General features: G+C 41.0%; 1 protein-coding gene across 8 annotated transcripts; it reads right to left on the bottom strand.

The window, feature by feature from the left end:
* Positions 1–34: 34 nt before the first annotated feature.
* Positions 35–16,612, bottom strand: csde1 (cold shock domain containing E1, RNA-binding). Of its 8 annotated transcripts, none has more exons than XM_069659594.1 (22): positions 16,556–16,612; positions 13,506–14,158; positions 12,200–12,456; positions 10,716–10,904; positions 9,892–10,090; positions 9,593–9,759; positions 8,706–8,792; positions 7,341–7,438; positions 7,176–7,257; positions 6,902–7,030; positions 6,640–6,765; positions 6,306–6,521; positions 5,351–5,521; positions 5,089–5,253; positions 3,538–3,645; positions 3,119–3,297; positions 2,906–3,018; positions 2,688–2,807; positions 2,405–2,583; positions 2,157–2,320; positions 1,906–2,038; positions 35–1,494 (listed from the first exon to the last, which is right to left on the bottom strand). In XM_069659594.1, the coding sequence occupies exons 3-22, from the start codon at positions 12,323–12,325 to the stop codon at positions 1,447–1,449; spliced, it is 2,799 nt and encodes a 932-aa protein (XP_069515695.1). In that variant the 5' UTR covers positions 12,326–12,456; positions 13,506–14,158; positions 16,556–16,612; the 3' UTR covers positions 35–1,446. The 8 variants fall into 8 exon arrangements, with proteins under 8 accessions (XP_069515695.1, XP_069515696.1, XP_069515697.1 ...); XM_069659595.1 differs by having other exon boundaries at positions 5,381–5,521; XM_069659596.1 differs by having other exon boundaries at positions 9,650–9,759.
* Positions 16,613–17,588: the final 976 nt, after the last annotated feature.

Here is a 17,588-nt window from a genome sequence, read left to right as displayed (position 1 = left end):
AGCACACTGAGAAATTAGACCACAAACAAGCTCATGATTTTCATAAAACTTTAATTCGTTTCATTCAAGACCATTAACAAAAGTACATGAGAACCTCTGTACTTGGTTTAACTGAAACCCAGTGATCTCCAAAGTTGAAATAAATTTTGACTGTAACTTAATGTGCAGAGGCACAACAGCATACCCACCATGTCTCCAGAGCACAATAACCGAGAACCTGATTCTTAATGTTTTTCTTTTTTTTGTTTTTTTTTTAAACTGGATTTCTAATACTTTACCTCTCTCCTTTAAGTTAAATTTGTATCGTTATATCTCAAGTTTGAACTTTCACTAAGAAAAAAAGCACACATTACATACAGTATAGTTCAACCCACAGGTTTGGGATGCATATCATTATTATTTCTACTAGAAAAGAAAGCCACCCTAAGATTGTTCTGAATATTTTGGCGGTTGGCTGGGAACAGAGGATACATCTAATTTTTTCTTTTTTTTTTATTTTGCTTGAAGTTTTTAGGCACCTTATTATTCTTACTTAATTCAATATTAGCAGATTGAGTTTCAATGGAAAAAGCAAAAATATGTGCAAGAAAAAAAACATAGTATAAAAGAACTGCAGATATAAGATGCCACAAGGAATTCTGCACCTGGGAAAAATTGCTTAAGTGGAGCATGTGAATACCAAAAAGGCATCTAAAGGCTCCAGATTGGTAAAGTAAACCACGTTAGATCAACTACTTTGACATTCACATACATCACACACACCATGCTTTCACTTCAGCTCTTCAATAAAGCATTTTAAAAACTGCTCAAAAAACCGAGCAGAGAAGAATCCTCAGTTTAAGCTCGCACATATGAGAAATATGATCCTCCTTATGGAGGGAACTTTGCTTTATGCGTCTTGTAGGAAAGCATACAGTATTGGAAACTTTACAATGAAACCACTTTAAGTTTCCAGGGGTAAAGGAGCAAAAATATGAGAAAGAAAAAAGGAGCAGACGCGTAAAGACATGCCAACAGTCACACTAATTCAACATACTGGACAGATTACAGGTGCAGAATTCCAGACAAAGCAGATTCAAAGATTGGGACATACACAGCCACACAGTCATCACGCTGATTTAGAGGGACAGGACCCTCAGAAACAAATACCTCCGATACACACTATAATGACTTTAGGATACGTCACACACGCACACACTCAGAGATCCAACGCACACCGCAGTGTGGAACTCATCATACATGGGAGCAGGGAACTGTGGAATGAGAAAAGTTCCCTCGCAGGTATTTATGGGGACGAAGATTACACATGCCGATTACTGTATGTGTGCGTATGTTTTGTGTATGTCGTTTGTGTACAAGCATGTGTGAAATCAAATTCCCTTATACCCTGCTGTTGCCCTATAGGACAGCATCCAACAACACCAAACAGGGTGGGCTCTGTATTGCTCAGTCAATGACACCAGGCTGGCGGGTCTTGCGCTCCATATTAAAGCCCTGTAAAGAGGAGGACAGACACAATTAATGCCTACATAAAAAAAAAAAAACATTCAAGAAGTGATTTAAAGTTTTAGGAAGGAGAGTTTAAACCTTTTTTATTCTTAAAGAAACCTTCAACATGGACCAACATCTATTAGCATTAATTCTGATCACATAGCAGCTGACTATCAATCCCAAAAGGTAAATATCAGTTTCTGTAGCATGACAGATGTAAAATAGCAACATGAACAAACAGTAAGGTTATTGAAGCCAGCCTTATCAGATGAAGTTCAGTTAAAGGTTAACCTTTAATAACCCTGATTCTAAGATTGACCAATGTGGCCAGGGCAAAAATATATGCTTAGATTATTCAATAATTTAAAAAGTAATATTAGTATTTAGAAGCTGTGAGTACAGGCTTGGTTGTACCTTTGAATTGTCGGGACCACGGGGCTGTCTTACAATGACCAGGCGAGGAGCACTGGCATCGTCAAGAGTGATGCTCTTCAATCTGTTCACCAGACGATCAGGACGCGGAGTCACCACCGGCTTAGGCCCCTCACTGCAAGGTTAGGCAAATAAGTGAGAATTCAGGAGTCATAAAAAAAAAAAAATCCCCATCGATATTCAACATTTCCCCCAAAATAATGTGTTATTAGATTGTACCAAAATGTCCTCACCTGACTCTGCGCACATTGCAGGCACTACATTTTCCTGTGCGTTGATTAAGGACAACTGAGAACTCCACCTCATCCCCGGTCTGGAGCTCCAGGCCGTCTTGAACTTCTTTTACATGGAAAAACAGCTTCTTGCTCTCACCAACTTCATATGTGATGAAGCCAAACTACAGGAAACAAAAGTCAACTTATAAACTGTGCTGTAACAGGCATACAGTGATCCAGTTATCATTGATTAAATGCATCCCTACCTGGTCTTTGACACACTCCACCATAGCTCTGCGCTGAGGGACAACATTACACGCCATCTTCTGTCCAGTTTGAGTTACTGTGCACATCTGGAACTTCACAAGTTCACCTTTCTGCAGGCAGTCTGCCTTGTTGGCCATACCCATGATTCCAAAGGGATAATTCTGGCCTTTAGTTCCACCTGAAACAACCAAGAATAAAGGAAGGGTTACATCGGAAATTCCCCCAAGAGAACATTGTGATTTAAACGTTAGTCTATAAGATACTCCATAACTTGACACCAACCTTCCTCTGTGACTTCAATAAGCCCTTGGTATTCTGTCTGGGAGGGATCAACACTGCGTAAGGGACGGATGACTTTCCCCATCATCACTGTCGCACCGATATCGTCGCCAATTCCATTCACTGAAAGTGATAAAAACAGTAACAATTTAATTTAAAATCACTTTCACTTACAATGGCATGTCAAACATTTTCAATGGCTAGGGTTAAACCCCTCTTACCTGCAGCCACTTTAGTAACCTTTTCAGCACTGACTTTGTTTCCCTTCCCCTTGGAGAGAGTGTACTCCACGGTGTCGCCCAGCTCCAAGTTCTCCAAGTCTCCACACATTTCACTGAGGAGAAAACAGAGATTTGTTTGTCATGAATCCACAGATCCCTGGATTAAATTGATTAAATATACCAATTCATCCAAAGGCATCTCAAAACATGTACCTGTAGTGAAAGAAGATCTCCTGGTCATGATTTGCTGTCTCAATGAAGCCAAAGTTGTCTTTCAGTGTGGCAACAAATCCATGCAGTCTCTTGGCATTGGAAGAGTTTCTATTGAGGACCCTGATGGAGACTGCACTCTGCAGGCCAGTTCGCTTTACTTCATTGATTGAGAACTCCACCTAGAGGGCAAGCATATTAAGTCGCATAGAGCAGGAAAATAAAAAGTTTAGAGGACTTCAAGTTTTAAGTAAATAAATCGACACTGCAAATGCAGCTACAAAAAGGTGGGTTACATAAGAAGAATGCCTTATAATGCTCATCTCTTAAGCAGGGGCACCAACCCTTAACCTTTGCTTTAAAAGGAATGAATTTAACATTATCGCACCAATCTTCAAAATCATGTATGACTTAACAGGTACCTTATCTCCAACCTGTGGCTGACCTCCTCCCTCCAGGTCCTTGGCATGAAATGGCACAGTGAGCTTCACTCCACAGTCTTCATATGCAATCGTTCCTTCCTCAGATTCCTACAGAAAAAAAACAAACATCATATTTCCAATAATTAATTAATAATTCTAATGCTTAGTCCATCTGGCCCCAATGTCTTATCGATGCTACACGCGTTTCTCAGCCGATTCAATCAGATGATTTAAAGCAGCGGTCTCCAACCCTGCTCCTGGAGAGCTACTTTCCTGCATGGTTTAGGTTTCTCCGTACTCTAACACACCTGATTTGAGTGATCTGCTCGTTATCAACCAACTGAAGAGTTATTAATCCCCTGAATCAGGTGTGTTAGAGTACGGAGAAACCTAAAACATGCAGGAAGGTAGCTCTCAGGAGCAGGTTTGGAGACCCTCGATTTAAAGTTGTTTAGTAGTTTAAAACATGATGTGCAGATAGCCTACACAAGCATATGAGAGGCACTGGTGCATCACTCAGTAACAACATAGTGAGTTAGCGTTAGCTTAGTCTCTATCAACAGCTGTAAGTTACAGCCAACAGTGTAGGGCTGCATAATTACCCATCACTATTAGGAACATTTCTGCAAAACGATGAATTATTTCTGGCATTCATTTGTTTGGCATTTAATGTCAACAGAAGTATGAGATGAATTGTGTACAAAATAAGATGGCCTGGTTGTTCTTGATCACAGAAAATGGACGACTATTTTATGCTTCATAATCTGTTGTGTCTTGCTGCCACTTCAAATACTTTAATTGTTTGATGAGAAAATCAAATTCCTTAAACCTAAATGCAATACAAGGACCACAGAGTAACGGAGAACAGATCAGAAAGATGGATTAAACATCATCCAGGTGCTGTTACATTATTTAGGACTAAAAGAAAATTATATTACTAAATAAACAGAGTGTACCCAAACCATAGTACTAATTGGGACAGATGTTTCGTCAGTAATTGTGCAGCCCTACTACACACCGAGTCAGTGATAAAGTTGGAGTCCACGTTTCTAAAAAAGGGTTAAATGGTGATCAAATACCATGCTGTCAAATAGAGGCAATCGTGAGCCGTAGGCCTGCAAAGACTGACCTTTTCTACAACTTTACTCTTGGAAGAAAAAAAAAAAAAGGGGACAGACATCAATCACACTTGTAAAGACAGCCGTTGTACATGGCATTTCTTTATTATCGACATACGTTCATCTAAGGTTTAGAAATCGAGAGAATTCCTGAGACTAAATGTTAGTCAAAGGTGTTTTTATACTTTATTTAAGCGACTTAATTCATGTGGCTTCATGCAGATGGTCCACATCCTACCTTGTCTTTTTTCTAACCAACAAGGAGCATGAACAGGACGAAGTCATTGGAGGAGAAAGCAAAGAGGAAAATTAGAACTTATAACAAAAGTTTGGAAGAAGGGTAGAGGATGTCTGTTGGGGGTGGACTATGAGGCTATTGTTTGTTTATATACTGGGAGTATTTTCATCTATAAGAATGTGTGCATGATGGTACCTTTTCCTTGCCCTTGGTGGGACTGGCATTCTTGTTGGAGGTTGCCATAAGTTCCTTCTCCACCACGCCCATAAAGCGCTGCTCAGACTGGGTATGGAAGGACACTGTGCCCTTGGGCAGCTTCTTGATGCGCACAGCATGATTCCTCTGAGCCGACAGCATATCCTGGCAAAGACGGGACATTCACTTATTTAAATACACATTCAAACTTACGAGTAATGATCAGAATGTGCCTGCTTAAATAAATATACAGAATACATACTTTTGCGAAAAGCTTATAAAGAGGACCTACAGGCACAACAGTGAACTCCACTTCATCGGAGATGTGCAGTTGGCTCTCCTCGAGAACTTCACTGAAGTGAAAGAACATCCTCGCATCCCGATCCACACACTTAATAAAACCAAACCCATCCCGTATTGCCGCAATCACCCCCTAGAAGAAGATTGGGTGCCAAAATTATTCTCTCGATAGTTACATTTTAGTTGAATGAACACACCAAGTATTCGGGTCTTTGGCTAGATTCCGAACTCTCATGTAAACGCCACATTAACGATATTGTACAGAAAATTAACCTCAGTATTGGCACTCTTCACCGGTCCAGGAAATGTTTCCCTTTTACTGTAAGAAATAAGCTTTCATTTCAACCAATTTTAGATTCTGCTGATGTTATGTATATCAGGCTGCACCTAAAACTGACCTCCTCCCTCTCAATATAACCTATACTATTCCGATTTGTTCTCGACTTACCTTTCAGACCTCACTGTACAATGTACGAAACTCTTAACTGGCCCTCTCCCATCATAAGAAGACAGAAACATTGGCTGCAGTTTATCTTCAGTTTTCACATCTATATAGTTATAATGATCTTGTTATGTTTTGTTTGCCTTAAATGAGTCATTGCTGTAATTTTGTGTTTAGGACCCCCTCGAAAACGAGATACATCTCAAGAGGTTTTTCCCTAATAAAGAATTTACAATCAAAATCTGTGTCACTAAATATAATGTATTATATTTATAGTTTTTGTTTTGGAGGTACAGTAAGTTCCCCAGCAGTCTACTTGAATAAAAAAATGTAAATGTATCTCGGTAATTTGTGCATGTCCTACACTCATAAGGACACACGAGACTCTGTAAGTTCCCAACACATTTTCCGTTGCACCCAAGGCGTTTCTGTGAATCTGGAGCCCTGACATCGATCTGTTCTTCTGAATTCTCACCATTTCTCGAGTCTCCTTGGTGAAGTTAAAGGTGTCTGGGTAGATGTCGATGTTGGTGGCCCTCTCCAGCTTGTCTCTGCGGTCGGTGGAGATGTTGAACTGAATGTGGTCTCCCTCCAAAAGGGTCACCTTGGACTTTGTGTCCTTCTCACCAAATGGAAGTTCCTTGTCAGTGAAACCAATCCGGGCACTGATGCGACCAGGGAGGGGATCATTCTGTGGAGGCAGGAAGGAGAGATTAGTGGAAGTTAAATGTCTAAATCTTAAGCTTTGTGGATTACAGTTCCAGCCAAATCCTTCACCAATACATAAAACTTCAATCTACTTTACTTGCCTGGTTTTTGGTGGGAACCTTGGGTATGACCTTGACTACAGTGCCTTCAAACTGCTCAATGCTGATATCCTCAAAGATTACTGTTCCTTGGGGGAGCAGTCTCACATCTGTGGCCACTTCTTTACCCTACAGCCACAAGAACACATAATATAAACAATGTTATATAGATATTCAGGCAGGTCATTCAGAGTTAAAGGTGTCACATTTGTTCAAAGGTACTCGGCTATTTCTGGAAAGTAGAGTTGAAAAACTTAAAACCTACATTTCTGTCCTTGATGGTGAATTCAACATCATCTCCAGCCTGCAGAGCCTCCAGGTCACCTTTGAACTCACTGTAGTGGAAGAAGATCTCCTTCACCACGTCGGCCCTCTCAATGAATCCAAACGCCTCCTAAAAGACAACACATGATCGGCTTAACAGGAAAAAGTTGAGTTATTTTCTCAACTGATAGCGATCAAATGCACTATCCAACAAAGACAACCAGACAAACGTGCTTAATGACACAGGTCCATGAAAGGATATCAGTAGCCCTTACCTTTGTAGCACACACCACACCCTGGCACCTCATTTGCTTTTTCTTCACAAGTTGAATATTACGAGCACTGACTGCGCCGGTACTGAAATACAAGAGTGATACACATAAGAATTGTGCACAAGCTGGGAATTACTAATAGAAAATAATACTGGTGTAAAGACTCACTGCTTGTTGGTGTCCATGTAAAAGCTGACTTTGTCACCTGTGTCCAGGTGGATATTACCCTCAACATCATCAGGAGTGTAGGTAAGGTAGAACACTTCCTGTTAAAAGTCACAGCAGTGTCAGATTTTGAGGATATCTACCTAGTCACCGGGGGGGGGGGGGGGTATACTACGAAGCAGGATTTGCAGTGCTCGAGGTAACTTCAGGGTTAACTCTCGAGTTTTTAGTACTATGAAGGTGGTTCACTTCTTATCAGGGTAGATCGTCATGGTAACTTATGCTCAACACATAACCTGCTGCAGAGATAAGAGATCAACCTGAACTTAACACCACCTACTGCTCAATCAGGTCTCCTGATTCAGGAGCTCTGTGAGCAGATGGTGAGAGGGAGGAGGGAGAGAGAGCGGCAAAACACTTCTTCTTTACCGTCTGATTTTATAAAATATATTCATGAAAGATATTCATCAAGCTTTACTGATATAGGCTACATCTACATCAGAGACTGAGAAAAACAATGAAGTACTGAAGTACTTTTGATATAAAAGTAAGCATTAATGCTGGATTAAATAGTGCCTTATATATATATATATATATATATATATATACATACACACACACACACACTTTTTTTTATTTGCTCCATAGGTCCGTTTGATACAGCCCTGGCTGAGAGAATAAGTCTAAAGTCACAACAAAAATACATCTGTGCGACATATCAATCTAATGTAATAAATGGATATTATAATCCATTTATCATGCTCTAAATGTGCAAATTAAGCGTTTAATATTACTGCTCCATCATTAAACAGTCTGCGTTGTTTTTGCCAGTTCTTTCTGCATTTGGCCTCTGCAGCCGAGTGAATTTTAGTCTGGATTACGTGTAATTTCTTCATATCTTTCTAATATAGTTTGCTCTGAGTATGTAAAATATGCCAATCAGCTGACGGCAGACTTGTCCCTATGTGCAATTGGTCATACACTGCAGACTCCGCCCCCATTATGTGAACGCCCTCATCAAAACCCTGGGTTGACTGATTGAGTTGATAACCAGCGCCGTGTGACCATTTAGCGTGACTGCCTTTGTCAGGTTAGGTGAAGCCAGATCAAGACAACATACTCTGGGTATGTTGAACTCGTTTCGTAGTATAGGCCCCCGGTGTGACTGAAATGCACACATTCATCTCAGCAGCACATGGTTGCATATCACTGACATACACTAGATGCAGATGTAATTATGCATTCAGAAAATCTAGGTAAGCATGGAACAAGTAACTGAATGTTAGAAATCCTTAAGTAAGGGATATTACATGCTACATTTTGCATTTCATGCATCAAACAAGCTGTAATCAATGCCACTTCTCTTACCCCATTTCTTTCATAACAAACGCTCCCAGTGGGCACCTGACCGGGAGCAGACTTTCCATCCAAATGTACTGGGATTGCTGAAACAACCTGCGGAAAGGTGAAGACCATTAATACACGGCTTCTCCAATCTTAGACAGAAATTGTACTGAAAACTACAAAGCCCAACTAAAACTAATGCACAAGTTATGGATGAAATGGCTGAATTTCAAATGTCACATTAACAAGTATATCAAGTGTCACAGATGTGGTGGACCATCCACAGGTTAGCATGTGCATGATTGTGCTTCAGTGTGAAATCTGTATACACTGTTAGGTGTGATAACCTGACTGAGCAGTATGTGTGTGCAGCTTTATGGGGTCACATTGTTCTCTGCATGTAAACTAAGATATACTGTGGCTATACAATAGAAGACAAGCTGCATTGCTTGCATTTTATCAATTGTGCATGGCCAATGAGCCAACCACTAAAGCCCCATGAGCTCAACTTAATGATGCAGCAGGCAGACTTGTTGAACCAGAATGGTACATTTTAGATTTGTTTTGGTTTCTGAGACAGACCAAGTGAGCGAAACTAGTTCATGTGAGAATCCTCAAAGAAATCAATACACCTGCCGGACAATTACACTGATCACTTGACTATATTTGTTCAATAGACATTTAACACCTCCAAACATGCATGTCAGCACAACAAGCCAATTTGAAATTCAAAAGCATTTTAAATCTTGATGGAAAAGGTTTGTTTTTCATTCAGCTATGGGATTACAGGGGGAATTTCACTAAGTACTTAAAAACATCCCCTGCCCCCCCAAAACACAATGGGCCATATGAATATAAATATTAAGTTGACAGACAAGGACAGAACCGAAAATAAAATGGTGTTCCTTAACTGGATGAATATAACCATGCAGCACAGTAAAGGGATAGGCGTGCAGGTCTGGCCCCACCTGGCCCGAGATGCGCTCCTCTGGCAGCACCTCTGGCTTTATCTTAAGCAGCTTCACTGCTATGGGCTTGCCAGTGCGCCTGTCAGAGGAAACCTCAAACTCTACATCATCTGAGGAGAGAGGAGCAGAAGAAAACCAAACACTTAGCACACAGACAACATAAGGTTCAGTAACACAGCTCCTGGGTTTTTGTTTTCAACCAGTTAAGTATTTATGACTGGCACACAAGTTCAAAGACTCACCTCCTATTTTAAGCTCCTGCAGGTTGCCATTGTACTGGGAACAGTGGAAGAAGAGACGAGCCTGGCGTTCTGAGCACTGGATGAACCCGTAGGAGGTCAGCAGCTTCTCCACAACACCAGTCTCTCTTATGCCAGGCCCGGTGCCATTGGCGTATGCAGTGTGTCCATTGTTATGGAGCATGCCTGGGTCAAAACTCATCTGGGGAAGAAGCAAAGCAAGTGTTGAAATGGATTCAGCAGGGAGTCAACATGAAGAAGGCAAAAAAAGAGGCAGATTAATGTGGTGTTTAATGTCAACCTTAAAAGAACAAATATTTTAAACAAATAAAACACTTCAAACATGCAGGTACAGCAAACTTTTTAAAAGTGGGGAGGAAAAGAAAAAGTAAGCTACAGAGTCTTCTGGGGGCTTTCTGTCCAGAGAAGAACAGTGATAATGCCTGAATAGAATTTCTGGATAACCTGAACCATTGACCGGGAGAAAAACTACATAAAAGAAAATAAAGACAGTGTGGCAACTTCTAGTGACATGCACTAAAAGCCAAATTTCACTCAATTATCAAGTGATTTTAGCCTCAACCACCAAAGAGAAAACACTTTGTTAGCATTACATGCAATTTCAGAGAGACACACAAATGTTTGAGAACCGTTCACTTCCCTCAACAAACCATCCAACAACAATAAAAACTCACTTTTCAAATCTTCAGCTACATCCTGCTTTAACTTCACGCAACTACACACCATGCTGTTAGCAAAAGTCACATGACAACAGCAGATCTCAGGGCTGTTATTCAGAGTGGGCCACGTCGAACATGCCCTCTTACTGATCTCTGATACAAGGGAGTCCGCTTGTGTTTTTTACTTCCTGGATGGGGGTGACAAGAGACGGAAGAGGAGCGGGGGATAGGCATGGGACCGGTAGAGGCAGAGGGGGCAGGGCCAGTGTTGCGAGCCACTGGAGGCTCAGAAGAGCCTCTTTCCATTTCTGACACTGGGGTTAGGACTGGGATATGCTGTTGGGAGGAGGTAACCGCTTTGAAAAGGGAGCACAGTCATAGCCTTTTACATTTTTTACATTACCCTTACACACAGTAAGGATTGCAGGATATTGTCAAGGTGTACAGTAAAATTACAAGTACTACCCTGACTGATCGGTCACATTTGTATAAATCTGGGTCCTTGAAGTGGGCCCAGTTTAGCCTGGCTGTCCTGAGTCGACCCCTGTCTAAGTTGCTTCCTTCTGCAGCTGCGGCTACGGTTCGCAGAGATGCAGGAAAAGCAAGTTTTTCCTGCTGTCATTTTAAATTGGCATGATTGTTTTGTATTGTATGTTTGCCCGTTTAGGCTTTACAACAGATTGCCTTTTGGAGATAATATCCTTGATCCAGTTATCACCAGATGTTTTAGAACCAGTTCATTTCACAACACCAATTTTTGGAGGCCTAACATATACACTTATGTTTCACAATAGCACAGCAATATACGACATGTTCTTACAAGCAAAGATTTCTCAAATGCTGTTTTGTTACATAGCCTCCAGTGAACTCTGTGAGCCAAAGTACCAAGCAGAAAAGAATAAGACCACTCAGTAACGATGGATCCACTACCATGACACAAATCAATAACACTAATACGTGGTAGAAGACACATGTGCATTCTAACAGATCTACAAAGAAGGCAGACTAAAACTGAAAAGATTGGCCAACGTCTGCACAGCCAGTTAATGAGGAAGTGGTTTAAGTGCAGTGTCGCAAAGGTTACTCAAGTGAGTAAAATAAAAACTACTGAAGATGGAGAATCAGAAAATGCAAATGACAGCGGTGCATCTACAGTGGACAGAGAGTTGGTGATGGGTTATGGGTTATGAGGGGGGTCCCAGAGCAGCCTCTTCTTTTAGGCAATAAACTACTCTTAAATCATTTTTCGTTTTTCCCAGGGACCAATAGGTATGTAGTTTCTTGCATTTGTGAAGCCTTAATTTGTTGAATCTGCATTAATGGAGCCTTACATGATTCGTCTGTTATGGCGCAACAAACTTTTTATGAATTGTGACGCAAAGTAAAATTAAGAAGGAAAGTTTTGAAAAGGAGACTTTTCAGCACCAATGAAAGACGACAAATTTGTACAGTCTAATCGGCAGAACACCGCTCACCCTGCAACAATACACTGAGTAGAGGCTTGTCTCGGGAGCCCGGAAAGGATGAAAGAGGTTAGGCCATTCACAGCAGAGAGATGCAGGGCAAGGTGGGTGGATGGGTGTTCGATGTGGTGGGGCACGTAGAAAAAGAGGTGGGAAGGTGGAACTTACGGATCGGCCATATGGCGACAGGCTGAGTCCGACAGGGGAGGTGCTGCTCAGGTCAGCGCTAACAAACGCGGTGGGTGGCGACGCAGGCAAGGTAAACTCAACAAAGCCTTTCCAGGGGCTGCCCATATTTTCCCATAAACTCGGACCAAACTTGCTCGAGCACTTGCTGAACTTGATTACTTGTTAGATTTTTTTTTTTGCTTGACTGTTAAGTACTATTATTTATGTAACCACCCAAATGATACACCGCTGGATGTCTGCAAGGGTGAAGAGAAGGAACAAACATAACGGGTAAGGCAGACAGGTCAGCCAGTGTGCCAAGTGTCACAAACAAAAAGGAAAAAGGCTGTGGGCTGTAATCCCCCAGAGAAGGCCAAAATCAGGGAGGATATGACTTGAAAACGGCAGAACAGGAAAGAGTGCGGGCTGGGTGTGGGAAGGCAATCAAATCACTCTCAAACTGAATTGAATAACCAGTTTAACATGTTTTCGAGGTGGTGGTAGTTCAGTTAAGCCGTCTTATGCCATGTTTAAGAGTTATCATTAGATAATAGCAATATAGAGGTCACCGAAATGATGAAACCAAATACTCAAGTCAGAGCATCGCATATTGAAATCGTTAAATGTCAGGAATGTTGTGTAACAGGACTTGAACTTTTAACTTTTGTCATCAAATTGTTAATTTTCTTTTTGATTCATTTGGTCCAAATCAGAATATGGTGAAAGAAAAAATGTTTCCCAAAGCCCAAGATGATTTTTTAAAATGTCTTGTTTTGTCCAAAAGCCAAAAAATATTCAGTGTCATTTCAAAGTAGGAAAAACAAATAAATTCACATTCAAGAATATGCAATTCAAAAAGGTTTTCTGACTTTAGCTGAGCCAATTAGTAATATTAACCACTCCACAAAATCACTGTAGAAAATTTAGAAGCCAAACTAATAGACGAGGTCACAACTATAATTTTAAAAATAATCAAAGCTGTGTTGTTCAAGCAAACAAGGACAAAGTCACTGCTATTTGATCTGAGTGATAAAAATGGAAACAACCTCTGAATTGTGGTCCAAATCAGTGCAGCTGGCTAATAATGAGCACAAGCTAGTACAGTTTTCTGAAAACCACCCAACTAATGGTATCAATTGTTTTATCTGCATTCTTAAACCGCATACATGGAGATATTCACCAAATTGGGGGGAGGAGATCATTCAAAATATGACATATGAAATCATAAGTGACTGAAAATTCAGAAGTACAGTTGTCAGTACCATGATAAATCTCATATTATGAAGGGACTATAACTGAAACCCACCTTTAGTTGTCGTCTTGAATCTTGTAAGTACTTGCAGATCTCTTCACGCATACAGTTGAACACACACACACACTTGTTACAGGTTTCTGGCACAAGTTCTAGATGGTTGCATAAAGCAAAAAAAGAGGGAGAAATCTAGCGCAAAAAAGGCAAATGCAGGTGTAATAACACTGCTTAGAAAAAAAATACAATGAAAACAGTGGGAGAAGTAGAGGGGGGAAAGACAGGGGGAACTATGGGGAAAAATAACTAGCAGATAGCAGCCCACTCCACACACCGGTGGTGAGTCGGTGGTGTGGTGAGGATGAGGAGGGCTAGGAGCAGCGTTGGGACGTGTGCTTTGTCAAAGCTGTTGAGTAGGCACAAACTTCTGGTTTCAGATCAGTTGTTGTCTTCTCAGAATATGCTTGGGTGTAGGATTGCTTCTCTTCCGCGTTTCAATTGGGCTGATGTGCGTCTTCTTTGGTCGTTTCAGGATTTGGTTACTTCTTGTGTTTTTAAAACATTGAAGTGATCCTATATTTTGTTTTTCCACGTGTCTTCGGTGTTGCAACTTTGCTTGTTTTGGAAGGTTGATCTTCAGTTTCTTTGTTGTGATCTGAACTTGAAGCAGTTGCGGATGGTACAAAAATTCAGTTCCGTTTCACTTCATACTGTTGGGGGAAAGCAGATTGGGTTAGATTAGCAGATCTGATGCCTTTTAATTCAAATTATGTAGATAAACAATAAGCAATAACGCAGAGACACTCAATTACAACAAAAACCCTTAGCACCAGTTGCTTAAAGTTTTTAGATCACTGCATTCTTTGCCCCCAGACTCACAAGTATAAAAATAGGTTTTCCTCAGATGCCTCTGAATACAGCCTACAATGTCAGGCAGCTGACGAGCAGGCAAGAGCTGTGGCTCAACAAGTGCTCATGCATACCTTGAGTTCGGGCCATGCTATTTTGTTTTGCGAGTGTGTACCATGTGCATACATTTTGCAAAACTTCGTTAGAAACTGATCTCCATCAGTAGGTAATAGCATAGAGCAACAGAGTGTTGTTGACCTAAATACACTGCTTTGAAAACAAGCAGGGTGAGCCAACCCAGGACACATGATATCTATTCTGCTGTGACAGTGTTGCAATGTCTCCCACCCCTCTGACTTCGCGGAAGGTTAATTTATAACGCGGTAAAAAAGCTCAAATGGATTCCCAGCAGGTTTGGGGGGGGTTTAAAAATCTGAAATGTCAAATCCAGATTAACTACATGAACAACCACGTCTGTGATTAGTTTACATTTTGAATGGGATGAATACTGACCCAGAGGATCTTAAGATGTGTATAGACCAGTGATAGCACAAACAAAGTAGTCAGCTACCACAAGATGGGTTATTTAAATAGGTTAAAGGTTGTGAGCAATGAATAGAGACTACTCCAGTGAAAACAACCTTGGAGGAGATGGGCTTTTCTGCTCCCCCCTTTACAGCGTTGGTGACGCAGAAAGAGGAAAACAGTCCACCCACTAAACCACCAGCACCGATTGGCCGTTTCGGCACTTCCTAATAAATGGTAAACTACAGTTCAGCTTGGTAATCATGAAACAAGAAACACTAGGAGACTAGATACGAAAGAATGGCTAATAAGTTCAAAGATAATGTCAATAGTCTCGTGGTACTACCCTGATCTGGGCCCGAACAACGACTGCTCTGACAGGACCAGCCATGTGACTTCCTAGCAATCCGCCATCCTCAGCTGGAAATGCTAATGTGGCCTGATCCAACACGTTGCGGCAGCAAAGCTGTAGAAAACGTCACATCTTTGCTAGCCAACACATTTTAAGACACGCCAGAATCAAAATCAAGTATTTAAACAATCCTAAATGTGATTCTTTTCGCTTTCAGCTGCGTATTTGTCACACACAGTTACAGTTAACTATAAATCTCATCATCTTAATGACCTTGTGTGGACAAACAGAACCAGACTGATTAGCATCTTGCTAACGCTAAAGTCGTAAACAGCAAACACCCCCCGGGCGTTTCCAACTCCGAGCTAAATGGAAATTAATTCCCTGCGTCAGTGTCATATCGCTACACTTCAGCTCAAACACTTGGCACAAAATACATTTAGGAAATTTGTTTGTACGTGGCTTTGAGTTTGGTCGGACAGTACGTGGAAAGTAAACTCTCAGTTCTGAGCATACCAGGCTCCATCTACCAAAGACAGCTTTTTTTTATGTTTTGGGGTTTCTCTGAAAATGGACACTTCGGCAGATTTTTTTTTCGAGGCTCGCTTCAAAGAATATGGGTTGTCCCGACAACTTCGGCACGCTGTGTTAAACGACTTATTTCTTTAATTATGTAAAAACTGTACAACTGGGGAAGGACAGCGACCTTACATTAGAAACGAGGTATTTTTGAATGAATTTAGTAGAACAGACAAAAGCCGAGTTTGGATTGGTCGGTCTGAAAGTGACTGCGGAATGACAGACTAAACCGAACCACTCGTTTTAGCCCAGGCTATGTACAGTTATAACCAATCAAGGTCAAAATATATCGGCAGTAGAGTTCAATCTCTTTAAGCGCAGATAACGGAAAGATAACGTTATAGTAGCTAACAGCACGAGGACGGGACAACAAAGAAGCTACGACAAGCGTTCGGAGGCTCATGCTCAATTCTAACTGATAACGGCGTTTGTCAGTAACGTTCAACAAAGAAATTTAAAACATGTGTTGTCTTTTTGGTACATTGAGCCACGTTCCAGAAATACGGGGTTGTCTTTTGGGATCTTTAACAATGTATTACGACGGGGCGTCCATAATGCTACGTGGCTAATAGCAGCTACATATAGCTAGCACGCTGCTGGACTGCTTGGTCCTTGTGTGTGGTGATTTATGGAGAAGAAAAACACGGCAGCCCCCACCCAGGCCCGAGCTCTGCGTACAAATAAACGCAGGAAAGCCCATTCAATTCTAAAGACACATTTTACAAGAAATGAAAATGTCTTATTGACACATTTCTAAATGTTGGAGTTGTTAAACGAATCAGTAAAATTAATAAAAACTCACCCCAACAGCTTTCAGCACTGTCACCAGCGCCGCTAGAAGCAGCACGGCACATTACGTAGTGATTAGGGAAGCAACTAACGCGATATTTGACAGCGTTAGGGCAACCAAGGAGCCTGTAGAAAGGAAGATTGGCTACTGATGTGTAGCTGCTGATGGGTAACCTGCATTGTGATCTCGCAATGATCCATGGGGGACTGGGCATACGTTTGTGAGATAGTGGTGGGAATATTGTATAGGTTGCCACCGAGACTTAAAAATCGTGTTGCTGGAATTGGCTGTTCTATATCTGCAGGCATCAGCATGTCATTCACTTGTTCCGGTCACCTGAACGCAACACGTGCTATATTTAATTCCTGACAGGGACTTATCTCTCCTACAGTAGACTTTCTGAGGCCACACGTTGCCACTTGGGGGTGTATTCAAGAATGAAACAGAGTGGGGAAAATGTCAGTTAAGGCGACAATACCTCTCATAAAAACTATTCCCTCCTGTTTCCCTCCATTTATATAATAAATAAGAAGTACCAATGAATGACCCACGGCATAAATTAAAAGTGCTGTCTGTATATGAAACTCTTAAATTGTATTTAAAGTGTATTCCAGAAATACAGGGACAATATAAATAAACATTGCAGCCTAAACATGTTCCTTTAATCTATTTGCGTATGCTGCCGAGATGGGAAATAAATTATATATATTTTTAAAAACCTTAACAAAAGTGAGTTTGAAATAAAGTGAACTAAATTATTTTCTAAAGAACATTTTCTTCTGTAGATCATTATAAACTCTTTGTTGAAGCCTGAACGTCTTTACCTAGCCTGAGTTGTTCCCCTCCTGTTCAGCTGTTTTGCTTTTGCTTTGTTTTTAGAATCAGAGGCTAAGATTAGGTCGTTATTAAATTAATCTCACAGTTGCTGCTGTCAAACTTCCGTGATACCTAAACTCTCCAATAGATGGCAGTATCACTCCGAATTTGGTTCGCGATTCGTTATTGTATATCAAAAGAAGAAGACAATACGGAAGTGACGTCATCG

The sequence above is a fragment of the Semicossyphus pulcher genome, unplaced genomic scaffold (assembly GCF_022749685.1).
Source record: "Semicossyphus pulcher isolate SPU_LCO1_2020_fin unplaced genomic scaffold, fSemPul1.0.p SCAF_13, whole genome shotgun sequence".
NCBI lineage: Eukaryota > Metazoa > Chordata > Actinopteri > Labriformes > Labridae > Semicossyphus > Semicossyphus pulcher.
The sequence above is the reverse complement of the archived record's forward strand: the minus strand, read 5'-3'. Positions and strand labels throughout refer to the sequence as shown.

What these genes read in the sequence shown, in the direction of transcription:
- csde1 (XM_069659594.1), bottom strand. Translation starts at nt 12,325, where the DNA reads ATGGGCAGCCCCTGGAAAGGCTTTGTTGAGTTTACCTTGCCTGCGTCG. An exon ending in TTTGTTATGAAAGAAATGGG is followed by an intron (nt 7,439 to 8,705) that starts GTAAGAGAAGTG and finishes GACTTTTAACAG; the next exon opens with GAAGTGTTCTACCTTACCTA. An exon ending in CCACCAAGGGCAAGGAAAAG is followed by an intron (nt 3,646 to 5,088) that starts GTACCATCATGC and finishes TTTTTTCTGTAG; the next exon opens with GAATCTGAGGAAGGAACGAT.